At 38.6% G+C, this 26,628-nt stretch overlaps 1 protein-coding gene across 1 annotated transcript in view; it reads right to left on the bottom strand.

Moving 5' to 3' along the window:
- The window catches only part of CSMD1 (CUB and Sushi multiple domains 1), a 1,679,419-nt gene that overhangs the window by 138,853 nt on the left and 1,513,938 nt on the right, over positions 1-26,628 (bottom strand). Inside the window, exons 41-46 of the mRNA XM_055567572.1 lie at positions 24,442-24,630; positions 18,562-18,739; positions 16,493-16,638; positions 15,646-15,726; positions 14,463-14,576; positions 2,430-2,618 (exon numbers count right to left, since the gene is read on the bottom strand). Of these exons, the coding sequence (XP_055423547.1) occupies positions 2,430-2,618; positions 14,463-14,576; positions 15,646-15,726; positions 16,493-16,638; positions 18,562-18,739; positions 24,442-24,630 (897 nt within the window). The remainder of the gene's footprint in view (positions 1-2,429; positions 2,619-14,462; positions 14,577-15,645; positions 15,727-16,492; positions 16,639-18,561; positions 18,740-24,441; positions 24,631-26,628) is intronic.

Here is a 26,628-nt window from a genome sequence, read left to right as displayed (position 1 = left end):
AAATTCACCTGAATTTATACAATTTTAAAATGTCATTTTTAATGACAGAACTCGAGTCAAGTTTCAGATATTCTTAATCAAACATGTAATCCTTCATCATCTTTCATCTTTTGTCTTTGCTTATCATGTAACAAACTTTCTAAAGGATTATTCTTTAAAAATATACATGTCCATAATGAACAGCAGTACCATCTCTTTTATTAAGGTGAAAATTAGCAAGTTCTGCACAAGTGAAGACCACCATATGTATTTTGACACCTTTCTCAGTTGAGTTCTATAATGACTTAAGTCCTATTTTGTTTTTAAATTGAGGAATATTCACTACTTGGGCCGTGTGTGTGTGTGTGTGTGTGCGCACTCAGTCGCTCAGTCGTGTCCAACTCTTTGCAGCCCCATGGACTGTAGCCCACTGATCTCCTCTGCCCATGGAATATTCCAGGCAAGAATACTGGGGTGGGCTGCCATTTCCTCCTCCAGGGGATCTTCCTGACCTATGGTACAAACTTGTATATCTTGTGTCTCCTGCATTGGCAGGCAGATTCTTTACCACTAGCACCACCTGGAGCCATGCTGCTGCTGTTAAAGCTTAAAATTGATATAGTCAATTTATTATTATTATTTTTTTGCCAACTCATGAGCTATAAAACAGCCACTGTGTTTCAAAAAAAAACAAAAGAGAGGCAATGAACATGACATTTACTACCACACAAATGCCAATGCTTAGAAAATTATTCATATGAAACTCTGACCTTTCATTTTATAGAGAAATCTTTGAGAGTAAAACCAAACCTACTCATAGATCTCTGGCAATTTTGACAGCAACTGCTTTGATATTATCTCTATTAGCTATTTTGCTTGTGGTTTATCATGGGCGTGATCTGTCTGTATTTGGAGGGAGCTCATACTGTAAATGCTTTGGGCATAAATTATTGATAATGATTTTGCTTCTGAAATTAGAAGAGGTAGAAACACTGCCAGCAAAACTTTCAATTCTACCAAAGTAAAACAAAGGAACCCACATATATTTAGAATGATTATGTAAATATATATATATATATATAACTACATACAGAATTTATAGGAATACAAATACACAAAGACATACACACAGCCCCTGGAGGTTGGTTGCCTGCCTTTACTATTTGTGACATCTAATCAGCCTCAAGGCACAGTTTCCCTGGCTCCTCATTGACAAAAGAAGCCTGTTTGTGCACCTGGCTAATGTGTTACTTCTTCCTATCCTAGAGATTAAGGGCCAAGTCTTCAATAGTACATGTCTGTTTTAACATGCACTTAAAAACTCTGAAAATGAAAATATTACTCTTCAGTCCTCTGTTTCTACATATACAAGTATGAGTTTAATTTCCAATTTAGCTGCTCATCTTTGGAAATCTGCACATTAATTTACTGTATATCCACAGAAGCAACTTGACTATTATGATTCATCAAGTCAGTAAAAGGCATGCAAACATACGCAGAATCAATTACGGTAATTTTTTTCACTGAATTGATTGTTATTTATCTGAACTCAGTGACAAATCCATCAAAACATGTGAAAACCCTATTATTATCTACATCCATAATTGTATCATGGTCTAAATTTTGGGCTATGATAATGCTTCAGTACAAAGAACAATTATTAATATCAGTTTCATTTCAAATCAACAATTCAAGCACATACTATGTTTTAGCAGAGCACTGTCATTTTAAAATGTTCATTAGAATTGTACAAAAATGTATAAGACTCACGTTGAAAACTGTATTAGCATTTGTTCAGGGAACTATCTCTAAAAAAATTCTACATTAAGAATACTATAGCATTTATCACCCAGAAAACTCTACGAGCCATTACTTTTATATAATTCTAGTAAAACAATCATTTAGATCAATTAAAGTACTTATAGGCCTCTGCCCTCTTAAATTTCCTAAAATATCTTCTAGATCAATATAACCTTTGAAGAAAGGAAAGGAAGAGTTTCTGAAATCATCCATACTTTAAAGCCCCATGTTAAATAATTAAAGAATGGTTAATGTAAATTCAGTACATTTTTAAGGTGTATTAAACCAGCATTTTAATGGTTTAAATTTGCAACATTAAGAAGGGCATGGTGATGTTTTTCCTATCACTTGATCTCTGAGACTACACTAGTCCAAGAATAATTCATTTTCCATTTAGGGGGAGATGTAATTTACCTCAAGAATATATTCAAGTTTGTGCATTACAAAATACAACAGGATCCTTATACATTATGTGTAGGTCCCTGGTATGTATTCTTTTTTTGACTGCACCTAGAGACATGTGGGATCTTTGTTCCCTGGCCAGGGATCTAACCCACGCCCTCTGGAGTAGAAGCTCAGAGTCTTAACCACTGGACCACAAGGGAAGTCCCAAGGTTGCTGGTATGTTAACAAAGTTTGAAGAGACTTACCATCAAATACTTCCAGTGCGTCAAATTGCTTTTCACTTTGGAATGTGTCTACAAAGATGGTGATATTGTAGTTTGGTTCCACTCGGATGCTCCAGGAACAGGTCTGGGAGTTAAAATAGTTGCCTGGATACCCTGGGCTGAGGATGACGCCAGAAGATTCTGTCCGGACTTCATTGGCTGGGCATTGTGCTAAGGAGAAAAGCACCAGGGAAAGTTTTCCTTAACAAAATCAATTCCTGGGTATGCAAGCTCATGGGGGGAAAGAAAAAGCAATCTTACTAAGTTAACTGTGACCAGATTTAGTAGATGATACACACATAGCCTTTTCATCCTGTTCATGGGGTTCTCAAGGAAAGAATACTGAAGTGGTTTGCCATTCCCTTCTCCAGTGGACCACATTTTGTCACAACTCTCCACCATGACCTGTCCATCTTGGATGGCCCTACACAGCATGGCTCATAGTTTCATTTAGACTAGTCTGTGGTCCACGTGATCAATTTGATTATTTCTGTGATTGTGGTTTTCATTCTGTTTTCATTCTGTCTGCCCTCTAAACGATAAGGATAAGAAGTTTATGGAGTGTTGTTACATCAGAGCAGAACCCAGCTCTGGTTGTACTGTACATTTAAAGCAAGTCCAGGGAGATTGTAAAACTCTAGGCCCTGTGCACATGCAGACAGAAAAAAACACTTTACTTTACTTTTTTAATATCAACACATTTCCTTAACTTGAGAATACTCACTTTTGTGATAGCCCTCTGTGCTGAAATACACTTGGCCTGTGTCTGGGGCCCCTGGTAGGAGCTCCCCAAACCCTTGGAGTTTCCTGAGTGCTGGAAGTGTCTTCGCAGCTCCAAAGGCCCCTCTAGGTGACACCCGAGTCTGAGCTGATGAGGTGACTCAGCATGGGTCTGTGTAGCCTCAGAAGGGCTGATCACCACAAGCACCCAGGGAGGAGAGGGTGTGGACTTTCTGCCCACTCACACACCTGGGGGAGCAGGGAGGGTGAGGCTGGGGTACTAGAGACTTGGTTGCACCAAAGCTCTTAAACAACATATTTGTTGAGCCTGCAGGTTGGTGAAGGCACACAGAATGGGAGGGTGGGGCACCCCAGGTCCTGGGAGACACCTCCAGGCCCTGCCCTTTGTGCCCTACTTGTTCACTCTACTGTTGATAGTCCCCTATATAACATTGACTGTAAATGTGAGTCACATTTGTTTCCCTGATTTTTGTGAGCTGTTCTAATAAAGGATCAAACCAGAGAGGGGGTCCCAAGATGGCGGAAGAATAGGATGGGGAGAACACTTTCTCCCCAACAAATTCATCAAAAGATTATTTGAATGTCAAGCAACTTCCACAAAACAACTTCTGAATGCTGGCAGAGAACACCAGGCACCCAGAAAGGCAGCCCAATCTCTTCGAAAGGAGGTAGGATAAAACATAAAAGATGAAAACAGAGACAAAACATTGAGGGATTGAGACTCATCCTGGGGAGGGAGTCATGAAGGAGAAGTTTCCACACAGTAGGAAAACCTCTCACAGGCAGGTCTGTGGGAGTTTTATAATCTCAGAGGGCAACATAACTGAGAGAAAAACAAAACAAAACACAGACTCTGTGCCTAACTCCAACTGTAACTGTCAGAAAAGAAGTAGCCTAGATGCTCACATCTGCCACTAGCGAGTGGGGGCTGGGCAGGAAGGCACAGACTGAATCGTTGGCCCTTAGGGTAAGGACCGGGCCTGAGTGCCCTGCGGACAACCTAAGGGAGCTAACACGAGATAGCTACCCAAACTGTGGGATCGCCAAAGAGACAAAAAATATGTCTTTCCCGCAAGATGCTCTAACTCTCAGCCTGGCACGCTCACAGAACAAAGGATTGAGTGAATAACAAAGGAGAGCTGGCTGGCTGTGCGTGGGCCCCTCCCACCTCTGGAGGCAGAGAGGCAGGCCTACTACAGCCAGAGTCAGAAGGCAAGGGGCTGCTGCAATCTCAGCCCCAGGGATGGCATCCTCCACCAAACTGCGAGGCTCCCAGTTGCTAACCACGTCTTCCTGGGATCCTAGATGGTTGACATCTGCCAGGAGTGTCACAGCCTGAGATCAGTGCCCCAGAGGAGACACACAGCACACCTGAGATGGCACGCTTGCGGTGTCCCTGGGAAACCGAGCAGCTGGGACTGGGGAGGTGATTAAGACACATGGCCCACCTGGGACAGTGCACTCACCAAGCACCTGGTCACCCAAGCTGCTCAGACCTGGGAAGGGCACAAAACGCACAGCCCAACCCGGTCTGTGCCCTGTGGAGTACCCAAGAACCTGAGCGGCTTAGACCTGGGAAGTACATAAAATGCAGGGCCCACTTGGGACAGTGTCCTTGCAGAGCTCCATGGAGCCTGAGCATTGTAGACCCGGGAAGCACATGCTGTCTTGGACTGGGGCAAACCCAGTGTGGTCCATACACTGCAAACACTCCCCACACATGCCAGTGAAATTTGTTTAGAGAGTCCCTCCCTCCCAAAAACACAACTGAACAAGTGAGCCTAAATAAATGACCACCTTTGCCCCCTTCTGTCAGGGTGGAAATTAGATACAGAAGAGACTTGCAAACAGAGGAAGCCAAAATAAACAAAGGAGAGGGAATCACTCTGGAAGTGACAGGTGCAACAGATTAAACCCCTGCAGTTAATACTGACTGTGCATTGGAGGGGGCCCATAGACCTTGAGAACCAGTGCAAGCCGGAACAAGGAACTATCTGAAACTGAACTGAGCCCCCACTGCCCATAACAGGTCCAGAGAAATTCCTAGGTATATTTTTACTATTAATACTTTTTAATAAAAAAAATCAAGTTCTTTATTAGTCCTTTAATTTTCATTTTTATAACCTACAATTACACTGCAAAAATAAAAGACCCTATATTTAAAGCAAGTTTCAAGTATATATGTGTGTGTTAATCTTTGTGATATATTTTGCTTTGTATTTTTTATATTGTATTTTTGAGAGTCTAACCTCTATTCTAGATTTTAACCTTTGCTTTCTGCTATTTGTTATCCATTTTGTATCTTTAAGAATCTAATCTTCAGTATCCATTTTCACTTAGGGATTTGATTACTGGCTTGATTGCTTTGTCCCCCTTTGAATCTCCCTTTTCTCCCCCAGGTCTCCTCTAGCTCCTTCCTCCCACTTCTCTTCTCTACTTAACTCTGTGAATCTCTCTGGGTGTTCTGGGCTGTGGAGAACACTTCAGGAACTGATTACTGACTAGATTGCTCTCTCCCCTTTTGACTTCCCCTCTTCTCCTGGTCATCTATATCTCCATCCTACCTCTCCTCTTCTCTATGTAACTCTGTGAAACTCTATGCATGTCACTCAACTCTGTGGAGAATTGTTCATCATTAACCTAGTTGTTTTATCATCTGTTCTGTATAAGGATACTGTAAGAGAAGGACTGAAAGTCAGAGGCAGGAGGCTTAACTCCAAAACTTGAGAACATCACAGAACTCCTGATTCCAGGGAACATTAGTAGACAAGAGCACACCTCAAAGTCTTCATACCTACACTGAAACCAAGCTCCACACAAGAGCCAACAAATTCCAGTGCAAACATACCATGCTAATTCCCCAGCAATGCAGGAACACAACACTGATCATTTAAAGACAGGCTGCCCAAAGCCATGCCAAACCTGTAGACACCCCAAAACTCACTACTGGGCACTTCATTGCACTCCAGAGAGAAGAGATCTAGTTCCACCCACCAGAATACCGACACAAGTTCCCCCAACCAGGGAACCTTGACAAGCCACTAGTCCAACTCTACCCACAGGGAATAGATGCCACAATAAAGAAGAATCACAAACTTCAAATCTACAGAAAGGGCACACCAAACACAGCAACCTAAACAAAAAGAAAAGGCAGAGAACATTCAGCAGGTAAAGAACGTGATAAATACCCACCAAACCAAAGCAAAGAAGAGGAGATAGGGAGTCTACCTGAAAAGGAATTCAGAATAATGATAGTAAAGATGATCCAAAATCTTGAAAACAAAATGGAGTTACAGATAAATAGACTAGAGACAAGGATTAAGAAGATGCAAGAAATGTTTAACAAGGACCTAGAAGAAATAAAGAAGAGTCAATTAATAATGGGAACAATGCAATAACAGAGATTAAAAGCTCTCTAGAGGGAATCAACAACAGAATAACAGGCAGAAGAGAGGATAAGTGAGGTGGAAGATAAAATGGTGAAAATGAGTGAAGCAGAGATGAAAAAAGGAAAGAAAATTAAAAGAAATGAGGACAACCTCAGAGACCTCTGTGACAACATTAAACACCCAAACATTTGAATCATAGGTGTCTCAGATGAAGAAGACAAAAAGAAAGGGAATGAGAAAATACTTGAGGAGATAATAGTTGAAAACTTCCCTAAAATGGGGAAGGAAATAGCCCCCCAAGTTCAAGAAACCCAGAGAGTCCCAAACAGATAAACCCAAGGAAAAAGACCCCAAGACACATATTAATCAAACTAACAGAAATTAAACACAAAGAGAAAATATTAAAAGCAGCAAGGGAAAAGCAACAACTAATACACAAGGGGATCTCCATAAGGATAACAGATGATCTTTCAATAGAAACTCTTCAGGCCAGAAGGGAATACTACTACTACTACTATGGAAGGACATAATTAAAGTGATGAAAGAGAAAAACCTACAACCAAGATTACTATATCCAGCAAGGATCTCATTCAGATATGAAGGAGAAATCAAAAGCTTTACAAAGAAGCAAAAGCTGAGAGAATTCAGCACCACCAAACCAGCTCTTCAACAAGTGCTACAGGATCTTCTCTAGACAGGAAACACAGAAAAGGTTTATAAAATTAAACCCAAAACAACAAAGTAAATGGCAATGAGATCATACTTATCAATAATTACCTTAAATGTAAATGGGTTCAATGCTCTAACCAAAAGACAAAGACTGGCCAAATGGATACAAAAACAAGACCCCTATATATGTTGCCTACAAGAGACCCACCTCAAACCTTGGGACACATACTGAAAGTGAGGGGCTGGAAAAATATATTTCATGCAAATAGAGACCAAAAGAGAGCAGGAGTAGCAATACTCAAATCAGATAAAACAGACTTTGAAATAAAGACCATACTAAGAGACAAAGAAGGACACTACATAGTAATGATCAATGGATCAATCCAAGAAAAACATATAACAATGATAAATATATATACATCCAATATAGGAGAACTTCAGTACATAAGGCAAATGCTAATAAGTATGAAAGGGGAAATTAAAAGTAACACTATAATAGTGGGGGACTTTAATGCCCAAGTCACACATATGGATAGATTAGCCAAACAGAAAATTAGCAAGGAAACACAAGTTTTAAATGACACAAAGGGCCAGTTAGACCTAATTGATATCTACAGGGCATTTCACCCCAGAACAATGGATTTCACCTTTTTTTCAAGTGCACAAGGAACATTCTCCAGAATAGGTCACATCCTGCACAATAAATCTAGCCTTGGTAAATTTAAAAATACTGAAATCATTTCAAACATCTAGGTGTAAATTGGGGGGGGAACCTATAAAAAACACAAACATATGGAGGCTAAAAAACATGCTCCTCAATAACCAACAAATCACAGAAGAAATCAAAAAGGAAATCAAAATATGCGCAGAAACAAAATAAAATGGAAACACAACAACCCAAAACCTATGGGATTCAGTAAAAGCAGTGCTAAAAGGAAGGTTCATAGCAACACAAGCTTACCTCCAGAAACAAGAGAAACATCAAATAAATAACCTAACTTTACACCTAAAGCAACTAGAAAAAGAAGAAATGATGAATCCCAAAGTTAGTAGAAGGAAAGAAATCATAAAAATCAGAGCAGAAATCAATGAAAAAGAAACAAAGGAGACTATTACAAAAATCAACAAAACTAAAAGATGGTTCTTTGAGAAGATAAAATAAAGAAACCATTAGCTATACTAATCAATAAAAAAAGGGAGAAGAATCAAATCAACAAATTGCAAATGAAATGGAGAAATCACAACAGACAACAAAGAAATACAATACAAAGAATCATAATAGACTACTATTAGTAACTATGTGGCAATAAAATGTGTAACTTGGAAGAAATGGATGAGTATAACCTTCCAAAACTGAACCAGGAAGAAATAGAAAATCTAAACTGAGACACCACAAGCACAGAAATTGAAACTGTAATAAAAAATCTTCAAACAAACAAAATCCCAGGACCAGATTGCTTCACAGGTGAATTCTACCAAAAATTTAGAGATGCGCTAACACCTATCCTACTCAGACTGTTCCAGAAAATTGGAGTGGAAGGTAAATTTCCAAACTCATTCTATGAGGCCACATCACCCTCATACCAAAACCAGACAAAGATGCTACCAAAAAAGAAAACTACAGACCAATATCACTGATGAACATAGATGCAAAAATCCTCAACAAAATTCTAGCAAACAGAATTCAATGACATATTAAAAAGATCATGCACCATGATCTTTATGGATTATGCCAGGGATGTAAGGATTCTTCAGTATTCACAAATCAATCAATGTGATACACAACATTAACAAACTGAAAGATATAAACCATATGATTATCTCAATAGATGCAGAGAAAGCCTTTGACAAAAATCAACAGCCATTTATGATAAAAACTCTCCAGAAAGCAGGCATAGAAGGAACATACCTCTACACAATACAATCCATCTACAACAAACCCACAGAAAATATTATCCTCAATGGCAAAAAATTGAAAGCATTTCCTCTAAAGCCAGGAACAAGACAAGGCTGCCCACTCTCACCAGTACTATTCAACATAGTTTTGGAAGTTTTACCACAGCAGTTAGAGAAGAAAAAGAAATAAAAAGAATCCAGATTGGAAAAGAAGAAGTAAAACTCTCACTGCAGATGACATGATCCTCTACATAGAAGACCCTAAAGATACCACCAGAAAATTACTAGCACTAATCAATGAATATAGTAAAGCTGCAGAATATAAAATTAATACACATAAGTCCCTTGTATTCCTATACATTAACAATGAGAAAACAGAAAGAGAAATTAAGGAAACAATCCCATTCACCATTGCAACAAAAATAATAAAATACTTAGGAATAAATTTACCTAGGAAACAAAAGACCTATATATAGTAAGCTATAAAACATTGATGAAAGAATTCAAAGAGGACACAAATAGATGGAGAAATATACCATGTTCATGGATCAGAAGAATCAATATAGTGAAAATGAGTATACTACCCAAAGCAATCTATAGATTCAATTGAATCTCTATCAAGCTACCAATGATATTTTTCACAGAACTAGAACAAATCATTTCACAATTCATATGGAAACACAAAAAGTCTCTAATAGCCAAAGCAATCTTAAGAAATAAGAATGGAACTGGAGGAATCAACCTGCCTGACTTCAGACTATACTACAAAGCTACAGTCATCAAGACATTATGGTACTGTCACAAAGACAGAAACATAGATCAATGGAACAAAATAGAAAGCCCAGAGATAAATCCATGCACCTATGGACACCTTATCTTTGACAAAGGAGGCAAGAATATACAATGGAAAAAAGACAATCTCTTTAAGAAGTGGTGCTGGGAAAACTGGTCAACCACTTGTAAAAGAATGACACTAGAACACTTCCTAACACCATACACAAAATAAACTCAAAATGGATTAAAGATCTAAATGCAAGACAAGAAACTATAAAACTCCTAGAGGAAAACATAGGTAGAACACTCTCTGACATAAATCACATCAGGATCCTCTATGACCCACCTCCCGGAGTAATGGAAATAAAAGCAAAAATAAACAATTGGGACCTAATTAAATTTAAAAGCTTTTGCACAATGAAGGAAACTATAAGAAAGGTAAACAGACAGCCTTCAGAATGGGAGAAACTAATAGCAAATGAAACAACTGACAAAGAATTAATATCCAAAATATACAAGCAGCTCATGTAGCTCAATACCAGAAAAATAATGACCCAATAAAGAAGACATACAGATGGTTAACAAACACATAAAAAGATGCTCAACATCACTCATTATCAAAGAAATGCAAATCAAAACTACAATGAGGTACCATCTCATGCCAGTCAGAATGGCTGTTATCCAAAAGTCTACAAACAATAAATGCTGGAGAGGGCGTGTAGAAAAGGGAACCCTCTTACACTGTTGGTAGGAATGCAAACTAGTATAGCCATTATGGAAAACAGTGTAGAGATTCCTTAAAAAACTGGACCTAGAAGTGCCATATGACCCAGCAATCCCACTGCTTGGCATACACACCAAGGAAACCAGAACTGAAAGAGACACATGTACCCCAATCTTCATCATAGTACTGTTTACAATAGCTAGGACATGGAAGCAACCTAGATGTCCATTGGCAGATGAATGGATAAGAAAACTGGTACATATACACAATGGAGTATTACTCAGCTATTAAAAAGAATACATATGAATCAGTTCTAATGAGGTGGATGAAACTGGAGCCTAATATACAGAGTGAAGTAAGTCAGAATGAAAAACACCAATACAGTTTATTAACACAAATATATGGAATTTAGAAAGATGGTAATGATGACCTTATATGCAAAACAACAAAAGAGACACAGATATAAAAAGCAGCCTTTTGGACCCTGTGAGAGAAAGCGTGGGTGGGATGATTTGAGAGATTAGCATTGAAACATGCATATTATCAAATGTGATATAGATGATGTGTCCAAGTTCAATGCATGAAAACAGGGCACTCAAAGCTGGTGCACTGGGACAACCCAGAGGGATGGAATGGGCAGGGAGGTGGGAGGGGTGTTTGGGATGGGAGGACACATGTACCCCCATGGCTGATTCATGTCAATGTACGGCAAAAACCACCACAATATTGTAAAGTAATTAGCCTCCAATTAAAATAAATAAATTAATTAAAAATTTGATGGAAGGATCAAACCAGAGGAGAGGTTCCTGGGAACCCCTGATTGATAACCTGTCAGTCAGAAGCACAGGTGACAACCTGGACTTGGTATCAGCATCTGATACCAAGGTGAGGTTTGTTCTGTGGGACTAAGCCTCTAACCCTGTGGGATTTGACATTATCCTAGGTCAAGAGTTCAGGATGGAGTTAAACTGTAGGACACTCTGCTGATGTCCAATGAAAATGAGAGAAGTGCTTGGCGGTGGTGAATAACATTCCAGACCCTCATTTATTTATTTATTTTTTCTAAATTAAGGTAAGTATCCAACAAGATAATATTTATCTACATAAAATGTGAACTTTCAAGGAACAATTTATTCACCTCATTCCCAAGGAACAACCAATCACCCTAAAGTGGTGACAATTTTCAAAGCAGAACTTCTAAAATTGTGGTTATGACACTTGAATAAGTAGGACTCATAACTAGTACAATTTATTATCAAGAATTTACTGGAGGATTGAGCCCAATCAAACAACAGAAAAGTATTGGAAGAAAAATGATAATTATGTGTTTAAATATTTGGTAGAAGACATTGACGTCCCTATTTCCTTTTTTAAATAACGAGGTGTTCAGGGAATGCCAGATAAGAGAACTCAGTTCATTTTAAACAAATTTACTGCTGAACAGAATCAAGAAGAGAACTAAGTCATCCTGCGTAGTAACTGCTGTGAGTTCAGAGGGCCTGGGGACCTCTGGCCTGAGTACAGAGATCCTGTCTTGTTAGCCAGACACTTTCCACAAACGAGTAAGAGCAGAAGTATCAATACTTTAGAGGATGACACACTCGTGTGTGGGTTTACTGTATTCCTGGAGTGTCATGAAATAATTGCGTTTAAGTGGAAACTAGGTTAATCATGGGGGAAATGACAGAATGGAGACACTTTCCTTATTTTTGAAGTAGCATATTAAATAAAGACTTAAGCCTTTCTTCGTTAATCAGTTAAGCCCACCTTTGCTTAAAATCACCTATTCTGATAAATTTTTAAGGCTCTGTTTGGTGGGATTAAAATGGGCCTTAAACATCTGAAGATTTACTTCAGTTAATTTATATATAAAATAGCAAAAGATGAACATTTTATACTCACCACTCCACTCTCTTGAGAGAGAAATCCTCTGTGGATCACTGTCGCTAATGTAGCATGGTCCTGACACACTGGTTTTCCAGGGGAGAAAAGTGACTCCAGTGTCCTGACTTAGCACCTCCCATGAGACCCCCAGCTTCTAAGCCAGGCAGCAAGAGGCAGGGTCTCGGTGACACCATGACCACAGGGTCAGCTAGGGTTTAAAGCCAGAGGCAGACAAAGTGAAGGCATCTCCCCTGCCTGCCCCCTCGGAGTTTCCCATGCCCACTGGCTCCCACGTGGGTGCAGTTACAAAGTATATTTTTCTCAAAAATAATCTAGGTTACCTTGGTTATTTAATAATAATTCATTCCAGATTTTCTCCAGATGTTGGAAATCATTTCCTTCTGTAAGCGTGACTGAAGTCTGCCTCAGTAGCAACGAAAATGCACCATGTTACCAGATATTCTGGAAGAATCAATTCATGGGCTGAACATTTGCAAAATCTATACTATTGCAGTGCAAAGAAAATTGCCTTTTACAGGGTAGATAATTAGCATTATAAGACGCTTAGAATTAATTTAAGATGTACTTCATCTTTATACCAGTTCCCTAAACAATGCAGACAAATGATCCACCTCATTACACATATAATGCCCAGAGGATTAGTGTCTTAACTAAGATCACTGGATAATAAAACCTAAACTATAGGTTTTCTCTTCATACATTCTGAATTTTTATATGTTTCACTACCCCTAGTAAATGATAACTTTCAAATTCTCTGAAAGAACTGGGAATGGGGAGTTACATTCTTTAAAGGAAATTGAAAGGGAAAGTCACTCAGTCCTGTCCAACTCTTTGCAACCCCATGGACTATACAGTCCACTGAATTCTCCAGACCAGAATATTGGTAGCCTTTCCCTTCTCCAGGGGATCTTCCCAACCCAGGGATCGAACTCAGGTCTCCTGCATTGCAGGTGGATTCTTTACCAGCTGAGCCACAAGGGAAGCCCAAGAACACTGGAATGGGTGGCCTATCCCTTCTCCAGTGGATCTTCCCAACCCAGGAATCGAACCATGGTCTCCTGCATTGAAGGTGGGCTCTTTACTAACTGAGCTACCAGGGAAGCCCTTCTTTAAAGGAAGTAAATGTGATTGTGATTTTGAAGTCACAAAATAAAATCTGTCTTAATTTGGGAAGCTTTCTGATAGGTAAACCAATCATACTTCTGACTTACATTGAGACATTTTAGCTTATTCATGTTTTTTCCAAATCTTTTTTCCTTTTTATAAAACTTGAAAGTGATACCTTTAAAAGTTTTTTAAGTGATCTAATTGTATACAAATCAACTGAATCAATAGATTTTCTTCTGCTATCATACATTATCTGTTATTACACATGGGTCAAAGATATGAAACATGCATTATATGAAACATGTGCATTTCAATGTCTCTATATTTTACAGAACATAGTAAACACTAGATAATTTTATGCATTATTTTATGCCAAAGAATTCAGAGGGAAATATAGTAATGCCTGCAATTTGCCTAGAAGGTATCAAAAATATTGATTATTCAATACTTTATGTAGAGAGAGATGAGACAGGTGACAAAGGGTGTGTAGGAAACATTAATGGTGCAACCTTGGTGATGGGTATTAGTTCTAAAGTTTTTCAACTTTGCCATATGTTTGAAAATATTACAAACTGTTGGGAAACAGCAAGAAGTCTTATTTGATGTAGTTTTGATTTTGTACAGCTAGCTAAAAGAGAAGGGTAATTAAGTATTTCTATTTTTGGGTAATTCAAATTGCAAGAGAATCATAACACAGACACAAATTCAGATACATACAAAGAAATTCAGATGTATACAAGGAAGTTCAAACCAATAAAGTAATACAATGTTCCATATGGAACAAGCATATTTATAGTACGAACTTCATACCTTCACATGTCGGCAGGGAACCTTCAAACTGTAGCTGGGAGCCGAGCTTACAGGTCAGTGTGTCCATCCCAGACAGCGTGTACCCAGGGTGGCACTGGTACTTCACGAAGTCTCCTGAAAGAGCCCACATGCATACTTGGCAATTCTGTCTCCATGACACAAGCAGTGTGTGAATGTTGTCAAACACATGTGACACTCAAGTTGATGTGCAAACCACTTCTTAACCATGATTGGTATTCATGCTTAGTCTACTTAGTGAAATAGTGTCATTTTTAGTTCTTAATTTATAAAAATGCTCTCTTTAAATGTAACCAGTATTTCTATAGAGATTATGGAGCAGTTTTTTCTTCTTTGACTGATATGTCTATGTTCATTCCCTTTCCCCTATGATTACTAATAAAAAAGAAAGAAAGATGAAAGAAGGAAAGAAAGAAAGGGATTCAGAGGCTTGAGACCAAAGGCTGTATAAGAGAATGTCTTTAATGCATCCAGAGAGGGCTACAAAATGACCTTGGTAATTAGCACAATGTTCTCATCAACTAAGCTGTCAGGAATAGAGCAGAAACTGGTCACATGGTTTGACCGCCACTATAAAACGTGTGACACAGGACTGGGTATTTGTAATTGAGACCAAGAAATCCTTTGTCACAATAACTGGTTGGCCAACATACGCCATGGTAGTTTTCTTAATGTGGCCTGATGATTATTTAATGAAATAGACCACTAACTTAAAATGAAAAAACATAATTTCTAAATAGTATCATTCAATATATTCACCAATTACATTCCAGTTTCAAGAAAAGGTCAATGTTAGACTAACCATTATTTCAGCCACAAATGACTTTCTTCTTCTGGTGCACCAAAATGGTTCCCTAGCTAAACACAAACATCTGCTTAAGTCTGTGTCTGAAAACTGCTTTTAGGAGAAAAATACAAACTGGTGAGTGATGCAGCAGGAAAATGTGCTCAAAATAGCAAAAGCAAAATGTAAATGGAAAAAAAAAATCATTGAGATGAAGAAAGAAAAACATATTTATTCAATTCATGACAAATGTGTATCTCTCTCTAGGAAAGCTTTAGGAATATTTCTGACAAACATTCATCAACTTGGCTATCTACTGCAGTTGTATGGGTGTAAAAAACCTGTGTTGAGCTGATGATGTTGTAACAATGAAAACATTACCTATTTCAAAATCCTCATCCTCTGTAAGCATTTCTGCCTGTGGAACTGCTGGGGGAGGTTGACATTTCTTGAGCTGAAATGCTACATAGTTTATATAAAAAAAATAATAAGTGAAATTACATTTGATGAATAAACAAAAATCTTACAAAAAACATCTCTCTTGTGTTGTTACAATGCTTAGGTCTAGGAAAATATCTATATGTGTAAATTATAGTTTTACTAAAGTCTCTAGCTTCAAATGCTTACAAAATTGAATGGGAAAAGTACACCATTTAAAAAAATTATGAGGTTTAAATAGAAACACTTTACATATATTTGGAATTCTGCAGGAGAAATGGTTCATGCTGGTTCCACATCCATATCAGGATCTGGCATCATCCTCGATCTCTTGTCCTGAGGATTTGCATGTGGCAGTCCTCAAGAGAGATAAGGGACTGGTAATGCTTTTCCCAAACTATTTAGCGTTCATTCTCAATATCAGTAGAGATTTGCCTTGCCCCATCTAAAATTACACGACATTCACTATCGAGGTTCATCTGGAGACAGAAACGAGGAAATTTCTGAGAGCTACTAAATGTATTTCCATGGTCTCCATATCAGAGTTTCACATACAATATGCTTATCCTGGGGGCAAATCCAAGATAAAGTATAAAAGAGATGTGAAGTCCTAAATACGTCAGTAAGAAAAAGGAATCACAGGAACCTCAGCATGAAATGTGAGAAAATCCTATAGGCTTTCGGTTGACAGAAACATGGAACTTTAGCTGTAAACAAAGTTCATGTCAATCCTATGAAAAAAGTCAGCTAGGATTCTCTGCCATCATCAATGGAGTGAAAATACACTGACCGTGAAAATTGAGGACGAAGAAACCTCCATTTGAAAAGTCACTGTGAAATTTGAGCAGGACTTGGTTGGTGGAGCTGTATGCTGTTTCCAGGGCGGTGTTCCCACTGAAAACCCCCAACTGTGGAGAATTCTGATCAGGACCATCCCTGGGAAAGAGAGGAGGAGCCCTCTAAATAGAAAGCTTCCAGTTACAGCTTAAATTCGCAACCGTTTTCTTCTGACTTCAGGGCTCCATCTTGGTGAAAGATGATGCTCTGACCCCAGGATCCAGCTGAAAAGCCTGGTCTTCAAACAGCAGCTTAGGGCTCCCTTGTTCCTCCTGCATCTGACCTTCTCAGAGGTGTTTTTGAGATAAGGTCACATTTATTCTAGTGACGTCAGTACCACTTATCAACTTCCTTTCAAATGTTCCCATTTTAAAGTCTAAATTCAGGGTGTCTCTTTAATTATGGGTGAGATTTATGGAGCTCTTATGGCTGAATTGAAATATTTTAAAAAACTGAATAAAATATTACCATCTTCTAGATTCTATGTTTAGAAATACTAAGATGTTTAATATTCATAGATGACTGCACTCCAGTCTGTCTCATGAGTGTTCAGAGGACAGGGACTCCCTCCACTGCTGGAGGGAGACCTTGCTCCTACTGCTAAATCTACTGATTAATCTGGGTAACCCTGCTGATATTATAGTGTGGCTTTTCATTTCAGTGTTGTCTGTCTGTCTTGCTTTGCTTCATAGGTCAACTTAATATTTCAGGTTCTCCATTTCTGCTCATTGCCACGACACATGTCCTGTCCCCCAATCTCCCCTCCTGTGAGAAATAGCCCTATAGAATCTCCCCTCTATAGAAATAGCCTCAAAGGCCAGTCTCCCATCTTATCCAGCTGACCTGCCCCCCTACACAATAATAATGGCTATTCTGCATCCAGGACCTAGTCCTATAATTCTCCTTCTTATGACTCTAAAGTGAATCTGTGTTGCTCTAGTATAAAGCCCCAAATCCTTAACATGATTTATGAGGCCAGCTTACCTGGCCAGGTCACCTCTTCTCTCTTCTGTGCTTTCCCAAAGCCACATCACACTTGGGGTCTCCCAGTGCCTGCAACTCACCTGTTCTCTTGCCTCAGAGAATTTTCAATGGCTACGACAACCCCTGCATTTACAACAACTTCACCAACACACACACACACACACACACACACACACACACACACACAGCCTTGTTAACTGTGATTATGCTTGAGTTTTCAGGGCATTTTATTCCTAAAGCACATCCAACTTACTCCAAATCTGGGCTGTGCCCCAATGGTAAGCTCTACTCTTCCCATCATATTTTGTCATTCCCATTTCCCCTATAAATTCTCACCTCCAAAGGCAACGGTAGAAATAGTAATTCTCATAGACATGAACATTTAGTGAAGGAGAGTTTAGATTAACTTACCCGGGCTACATGGCTCATTAGATGGGGAGCTAGGGCTACATCCCCCTCGGCATCCCCTACACAGCCCATGGTAGGGAAGGCGGAGGTGGGTGGGGGCAGTTCTGCAAGGTTTATAAAGTACAGAGAGAAAGCTGTGTGCAATCATTTCTTCAATATTTCCAGAAGCATCAAATTATATGGCAAAGGAACCAACAAGCTTTTCTTTAAGAAAAAAAAGATTTATACTTGAAAATGAAAAAGAAAAGAAGGAATTCCCAAGTGGCCCAGTGGCTAGGATTCAACTCTTTCACTGACAAGGGCCCAGGTTCAATCTCTGGTCAGGGAACTAAGATCCCAAAAGCTATGTGATATGGCCAAAAAGGTAAGTAAATAAAAATTAAAACAAGAAATAAACATGAAAAATAAAATACATTTGGGATATTCTCCTCTATTTAGAGTAATCTTGAATATATCTACCATGTAGCATGGTACATGAGATTTATTCCATCTCTAGATTTAGTTGGTAAATTTCTGTTTTGACATCTACCTAACTACTCCATCTCTAAATCGACGAAAGTGACATGTAAGTGGTTACAAGAACAGTTTATCACAAGGACAGATGGGTGTTTTCAGGAAAGGTTCTCATACCAAACCGCGATGTAGTCGTTGACAGCTTCCGTCTGCAGCAAGGTGAAGTTGATGTAGACGCCATGGCCGGGAGGCACTGAGATGAGCCAGATGCAGTCCTTGAGGATGGGGTACTCATCTGGAAATCCAGGAGAATAGATGGTCCCGTTCTGAGATGTCACGTTATATCCACAAGGAGCTGAGAAGGAAGCCAAGAAAAATCAAGCCTAACACAGTCCAGCGAGACGTTTGTCAGTCTCTAAAGTCTCTTAGCTGAGATTTTCCTGCTAAGAAATAATTGTGAAATACCCCTCAGCAACTACTTTGTCAAAATAATTCCCCTCAAGTCTTAAAACCTTGGAAGAATTTTACTTCTAAGCTACCTAATCTAAGTTTTTAAACATATTCTCCAAACATTCAAAATCCCCTCAGGATAAAGTCATTTCCACATAATTAAAAGGAGAAAGGAAAAAAAAAAAAAAAAACTTAGTCAGTAGTCTCCTGAGACTGAGCTGATAATTCACTGGACTATCTGATGCAAGGGATTATGTTGAAATTATGTGTGAATATTTAACTGAAAAATATTTTTTTTTTGTTTTAAGTGAGATTTCTAAAGCTTATTTAAAATGCCTAAAAGAGAAGCATATAAGTCTATCTCCCTTGAAACAAAGACCGTATAAATTCTCCCGAGATCTATACCTAGAGAAAGGAGATAAATTATGTAAGTGAAAATTTATAGTAACACTTCCACATCTCATCCACTACCAATGATGTGAAAAATCTCAACAATACCCAGAGTCCATTTTTATTTTACTTAATAAAGTGATCATCACTCTTGCCATAGAAATTATTTTGTTTTTGGAAAAATGAAATGATCATACATGAGCAAATAATCCAAACTATATTCTTTAACTCACATCATGGTATAAATACATCAAAGTCATAGACAAGTATACATTTTAATCAAATTAAAATCTGGTAGATTCTATAAGAATATCTGTTACTAACATGAATCTTATGAGGCTTTCAAATATTTGCCATAAAAGGTATAAAATTAAGGTGGAATGAATAAGCCAAGGTATATTGTTTTAAAGATTAAAAACAATTTAAAATTATGACTGATGAAATATCATGAAGCCAAAGTAAGCATACAGATGCACACTGATTTCAAAGTAGACAGAAAATGTACCAGTGTCAAGTAGATTGACTTGGTCTGAATTTTGGGTAAATTTATTTTAAGGCTGTGTGGAGAACATTTTACAAGTTTTATAGCATAATTGTAAGTGGGGTTTGGAGACAGATACACCTTGACCTGTAAGCTAACAAAATATAATATACAGATACCTATAATCTGTAAAAATAGGGCCAGAAGCCATGCTGGAGTCACAACAAGTAGCTACCTGGTGACCCCTGGAGATGCCATACTTCCTCTTAGCTGCAAACATCATGTCCTCATTCACCTGCATGAATAGCTTTTGTGTTTTTCTCCTATTTTGCTGGCAGGTGAACTGGTCCCTTCCTCAAAACTCAACTCAAATGTCACCACCTCCTGACAGCCTTTCCTGGTGGCTGTGGTTTGGATACTTGCCCCTGGGCTACAGTTCATGGCCAGCCATTCTTTACCATTTGACTGTCAGCAACTAGAAGTCCGGGACCATATCCACAGCCCCATCAAAGCTCCTCTCATCAATCCCATTGCCTGGCTCAGATCTCAATAAACGACAGACACCAAATAATTGAGGGATTGGAAATGAGTGAGACAATGAAGAGAAAACACTTAAAGCATGTGTTGAAGCAGGCTGACATATCTCATGTGTGATTTGAAGTTATTCATTATGTATTGATTTATAACTCTAAATTTCCCTTCAGCATTTTTACTTTTTAATTTGCAACTTATTAAAGTATAGCCACTTTACATGGAGTAGTACCCTTCCCATGGGGAGGGGGGAAAAACAGAACAAACAAAAAACATGGTGTCCACCTCTTAAAAGGCTAAATGATATGGTTATTTTCTTCATAAAATACATTCTGATATTCTTTGGTCACTTAGTATATTTGCCATGATATATCTATGATATTCAAATAACAAATCCTTTTACTCCTATGTTCAATGAATATTTATTGAGAGTCTATTATGTACCAGGCAGCTTGGCTGAGCTGGGGCTAGAGCAGAGAACCATGCTGTCCCCATCCCTGCCTTGCAGAGCTTGCTGTATTCAGCAGAGTGATGAAGGAAGATGTTAAAAGCTAAATAAGTATGAAGTTTGACTTGTGTGATAATACTCTTGATGCACTTAAAACATATTCTCAAGGCAAAATCCTATATTCTACAGAGGAAGATGAAGGACCATAAAAAGATATAATGAGTAAAGCTGCCCCTCCCTTTCCCTTGGTCCAGCACCTTCTCCCAGATGCTTTCCCCTCAACTTCATGGCACCAAAGCTGTATTTTGATTTCCACATCCCAGCGGCATATCAGGGACCTGTGATCCAGCTCAGCAGGAAATGCACCCACCCCCATCCTCTCCCTTAGGGTGAGGGTCAAAGAGGCCCCTCCAGTGGAGAACAGCCAGCAAGCCCAGCAAGGCGGAAATTCTGGGCACAGAAGGGTCCCTGCATCACCTGCAACCACAAATACTTCCCAGCTTCTCACCTGTCTGCCCAGGAGCCTGGCTCAGCAGGAGGGGCAGGCAACCAGGCAGCCAGGAGAGAGACCACAGAACATGAGAGCATTACACACTGCACTTCACAACTAGGGGCCACACAGATGGCATCCCTCTTCCACTCCCGGACCAGAGAGCCAACAAAGGCAATCCCTTCACACACATGAATAAACACTGCAATAGTGGCATTTATCATGTTAGGTAGTCAGAATAGGAAAAAGGAGTCCAGAATGGCAGGGGCTAAAAGACAAGGAAGGGAAAAACCCGCAAAAATAGAACAAAGGAAGGTCCAAGGAATGGAGTGAGGACCTGAGGTAGATCAAACAGCACTTCTGGCTAGCCCAATTTACATAGGGCAGGCCTATGTAAAGGGGTGGGGCGGAGAAAAAAACATAAAAAGAGGAGCCAAAGGGCCTGGGGTCTCTCTCTCTTCTCTTTGCATCTTTTGGGTCATCATGACCTCACACCTCGAGGATGTATTTTCCTTTACTTTCTAAATAAAACGGAGCTGTAACATGGAGCTGTAACGCTGGTCTGTCCAAGAGCTGTAATGCTGGCCCATCCAAGGCTGTAACACTGGTCCGTCGCTTCAATTTTTTGTTGTGACAAGACAGAACTGAGGAACTTACACACTTCCCCAACAATAATAAGAAATATACTTTTGATCTTCCTCCCTGTTTTTGGCTCAGAGCTCATAAAACCCTTAGAATTTACAAAGTGATAAAAAAAAAGTTCAAATTGTCTTTTGTTATTCAAAACAAGACCCTTTCAACCACATCTGAGTTTATGTTAATAAGGAAATTAGGAAATCTGAGGCTTTTGGGCTAGTTGCAAGGGGAACCAGCCTCAGATTGGAGGTTCAGCCCCAACCCCACCTCAGGAAGAGGAAGAGGGAAAGAAAGTCCATTTAATCACCAACTTGAGGGCCTTTGGTTTTAAAAGAATATTCCCTGGTTACTTTTATTTTTTTAGAATTTAATCTAATATTGTTGTTGTTGTTCAGCCGCCCAAAACTGTCCAACTCTTTCCATCCCATGGACTGCAGCATGCCAGGCTTCCCTGTCCTTCACCAACTCCCAGAGCTTGCTCAAACTCATGTCTATCGAGTTGGTGATGCTATCCAACCATCTCATCTTCTGTCATCCCCTTTTCTGCCTGCCTTTGATCTTTTCCAGCGTCAGGGTCTTTTCAAGTGAGTCAGTTCTTGGCATTAGGTGGCCAAAGAATTGGAGCTTCAGCTTCAACATTGGTCCTTTCAATGAATATTCAGGGTTGATTTCCTTTAGGACTGACTGGTTCGATGTCCTTGCTGTCCAAGGGACTCTTATGAGTCTTCTCCAGCACCACAATTTGAAAGCATCAATTCCTCAGCACTCAGCCTTCTTTATGGTCCAACTCTCACATCCATTCATGACTACTGGAAAAATCATAGCTTTAACTAGATGAATCTTCGTGGGCAAAGTGATGTCTCTGCTTTTTAATATGCTGTCTATGTTTGTCATAACTTTTCTTCCAAGGAGCAATCATCTGTCTCCCTTGGGTGACTTTTGTCTTTTCTGTTATAAATCACAACTGTGAGTAGATGGCTTACTGGGTTTTTTGAGCCTACCAGGGAGTTATCCACCCTCAGGGTGGCTGTGGTCCTGGGACTTTCATGTGGCACCAGGAGTCCTGGGCAGTCTTGGGTGTCTGCAGGATTTTAGCTTCATGGTTTTGCCAACTCTGATTAATATTCTGCATCATATATCATCCAAAAAGATATATTTTATTATCATTACACTGACAAAATAATTCTAAATGGGCAGTTATTTCCATGTTGGAAAGTTGAGCTTGAAAAAGCAATGGAATATAATTAAATACTTAATTCTATTTTTTATATCAAGCCAAGGAGTCTCCTACTTACATCTGAATTTAAAGAACTCAGGAAACAACTACAAGTAAAAAGGGATTTCAGTCCTAACAATTCAAAGCAATTTTTACACAAAAACGAGAATTTTTAAAATGGTGAGTAGTTTTTAAAGTGTTTTAATAAAACATATCAGATATCCCACTGCTACTGTTAGTTTTATAAAATGATTTTTAAATGCTGTTTTAAGTTATTAAATCTGTAGTTGATTAAAATTACTATTTAAAAACACAGCAAATATTTTTCTTTTATAGTTGTTTACATAATGATAAAGAATGGAAACGTACAGGTGAAAAATATCATCTAAAAAGTCTACCTATATGCTTTTTTTTTTTTTTTAACTTCTACAGTAGAAATTCAAACACAGCTGGATACCTTTCCTTTTTTTGCCCCTGGGATATAAGTATTTAGCATTTCAAAGGTCCACAGAGTTGGTAATTTCATTATATTTTCGTTCAGAAATACTGTATTTATAATGTTAGAATATTAGGTTTACAGCAAACTTTTCTATTTCAGATGAATTCTTCAAAAATAAAGTACTTGATATATTTAACTTAAAGTTGTAGAAATTTCAAAGTCATAGTAAAAATTAGATAATCAAATAGAAGCTTTGAAGAAGTGACTTCTGCTCAGACAAGGATATTCACTGAATCTAGATCCTCCTTGATGTCATTTCCATCACCCGATTCCAACATTTCTAAGAAACCCTGATCCTCAAGCACCATCCTAGGACACTACTTCATTTCCCCTCAAGACTGCTCCTCTAGGATGTCTTTGCTAACACTGCTTCTTCTCTCTGGGATGGTCTCTGAGTAGTAAACTAGTATGTGCCATTCAAATCTAACTACAAAAATGAAGTCAGTTTTCTGAGATACCAAATCAGTGTTATTATTGTAAAGTTAAACAATAAAAAAGTATCTAGGGTAAGATATGCACTCAATACCCCTTTAATCCAAAATTTGATGGAACCACTTTAAAGCCAAACACTGCTCTAACCATGAAGATAATACCCTCAATCACTTCCCCAGCAATCACCGTCTTTTGTACCTTCAGTCATCAAAGCACTCCTCGTGCCTGATTTTGCATAATAAATATTCGTGTTTATTATTTTGCTAACCTTATAATCTCCTTGAAGGCAAGGCCTTTCCATTTTTTTTAACTGACTGACATATGATATATTCTTGAAATACTAAATAGAATGAGTTTAATATAATAGAGTCCCAATAAAAATTGGTTGAACAAATTAATGAATTCTGGAATGCATTCATTTAATATTTCATGCACCATTATACATGTGGAAAATGAAACTGCTTAAAAAAAGTGATTAACCCACCGTCACATCTTGGAAAAGGGTAGTTCCAGTTTCTGTTGATCCCGTGCTGACAGGTGAGCACTGGGTGGCCAATTAAAATGTACCCAGGATAGCACTCGAAAGATATTGATTGTCCCACACTGTAGTCAGAGTTGACCATATACCCATTCTGGAAAGGTGGTGGGTCAGGGCAGTTCTGTAATTCATAGGCTGAAACAGACAGAAACAAGCTCATAAATAAGAAGTGCATTAGTCTGGAATTTAGAGGAGGAATAGGATGACATACAGCTTCTTAGCATGAACTTTTTAGATATAAATTTTATGAAATCTTTACTAAGATACCCGTTATCATCCAGTCGCATCACTTCATGGTAAATAGAAGGGGAAAAAGTAGAAGTGTGATAGATTTTATATTCTTAGTCTCCAAAATCACTGCTGATGGTGAATTAAGCCAAGAAATTAAAAGATGCTTGCTCCTGGGAAGGCAGCTAAGGAAGCTAAGACAAACACCAAAATAGCATATTAAAAAGCAAAGACATCACTTTGCCAACAAAGGTACATCTAGTCAAAACTATGGTTTTTCCAGTAGTCATGTATGGATGTGAAAATTGGACCATAAAGAAGGCTGAGCACCAAAGAATTGATATTTTCAAATTGTGGTGTTGGAGAAGACACTTGAGAGCTCCTTGGACTGCAAGGAGATCAAACCAGTTCATCCTAAAGGAAATCAACCCTGAATATTCATTGGAAGGACTGATACTGAAGCTTCTATACTTTGACCGCCTGATGTGAAGAGCCGATTCATTGGAAAAGACAGTGATGCTGGGACAGGTTTAGGGCAGGAGGAGAAGAGGATGATAAAGGATGAGATAGTTGGAGGGCATCACCGACTCAATGGACATGAGTTTGAGCCAACTCTGGGAGATAGTAAAGGACAGGGAAACCTGGTACGCTGCAGTCCACAGAGTCACAAGGAGTTAGACATGCCTTAGCAACTGAACAACAACAATATAAAACAGCACTTATTTTTAGTAGTATAATCATAAGAATTTGCATTTAGTGAAGACATATTGTGCGCTTTAGAAGTTATATGGTACTAAAAATAAATTTGACAAGGCATACCTTGGGAAGAAAACATATGAGAAGAATTTAATCAAAACAAGTTCAGACATACAAAAAGTGCTTGTAAAGAATGTCAGGTGAACACAGACCTAACAATTTTCTTTTAATTTAAAAGAAAATTACCCCAGCTCTCCTATCCAAGTGCTTCTAACTAGAAAACATGTTATTGTTTTGTTTAGTTCAATTAATGTTCAGGGCAAATAAAATAAATTCATTCCATTTTCTTAGTTTTTTTTCCTTAAAAAATAGTGTAGTATCATACTTAGCCATTACTACCAGTACAATTTTTTATTTATTTATGCTTCCGCTGTTTTAGCTACACCATGTGGCTTGTGGGTCTCAGTCCCCCGGCCAGGGAGTGAACCCCTGGGCTCTAGCAGTGAAAGCACAGAGCCATAACCTCTGTCCGCCAGGGAATGCCCCAGTACAGCCTTACTACAAAGTGTAGTTTACTGTATTTGTTCATTGTGCTCTATCACCACGTCTCCTGTGCTCTGTTGAATGCATGGTTTCCCTCCTCGAGATACTGCTGTTTGAGTCTAACATTACCTTACAGACAAGTGCTCAGAAAAAGAAGAGAGAACCCCATGGTGTGTTCCAACTATTAACCAGTTTCCTTCTTTATTATATTCTTTTCCACTGGGGTCAGCAGCTTGTTCTCATTCTTGTTTTACTCAAAATACAGTGAGCTCTGTTGGTGAAATGAGTCCTCTAATAAATACATCAAATATGGCTGCTAGTAATTAAACTTAAAAAGTAAAAACCATAAAAAATGGATTTCCAGTTTTCATGGGACAAAAATCAAATAAAACCTTGTTCAACATCACTCCATCCTCCCTGGGAGATTATGTTTATGCTCTAGTGAGGCTCTGGGGGTATCAATACAAGAATCAGTTATCATGGTACATTATAAAGGAGGTAGCAGGTAACAGAGATTCCAGATGAGGCATCATGTGAAACAGCATTTAACAAAGATTCACACACACTTTCCACGTGTTCATCACACATGCTAATAACAAGTCCCATGATGCATTTCCCTACACATTATGTGGTTTGTGGTATAATTTAAGAAAGACATTCAAGTTC

This window comes from Bubalus kerabau, chromosome 2, assembly GCF_029407905.1.
Source record: "Bubalus kerabau isolate K-KA32 ecotype Philippines breed swamp buffalo chromosome 2, PCC_UOA_SB_1v2, whole genome shotgun sequence".
Taxonomy (NCBI): Eukaryota; Metazoa; Chordata; class Mammalia; order Artiodactyla; family Bovidae; genus Bubalus; species Bubalus kerabau.
Note: the sequence above shows the minus strand (reverse complement) of the source record. Positions and strands in the feature narration are given on the sequence as shown.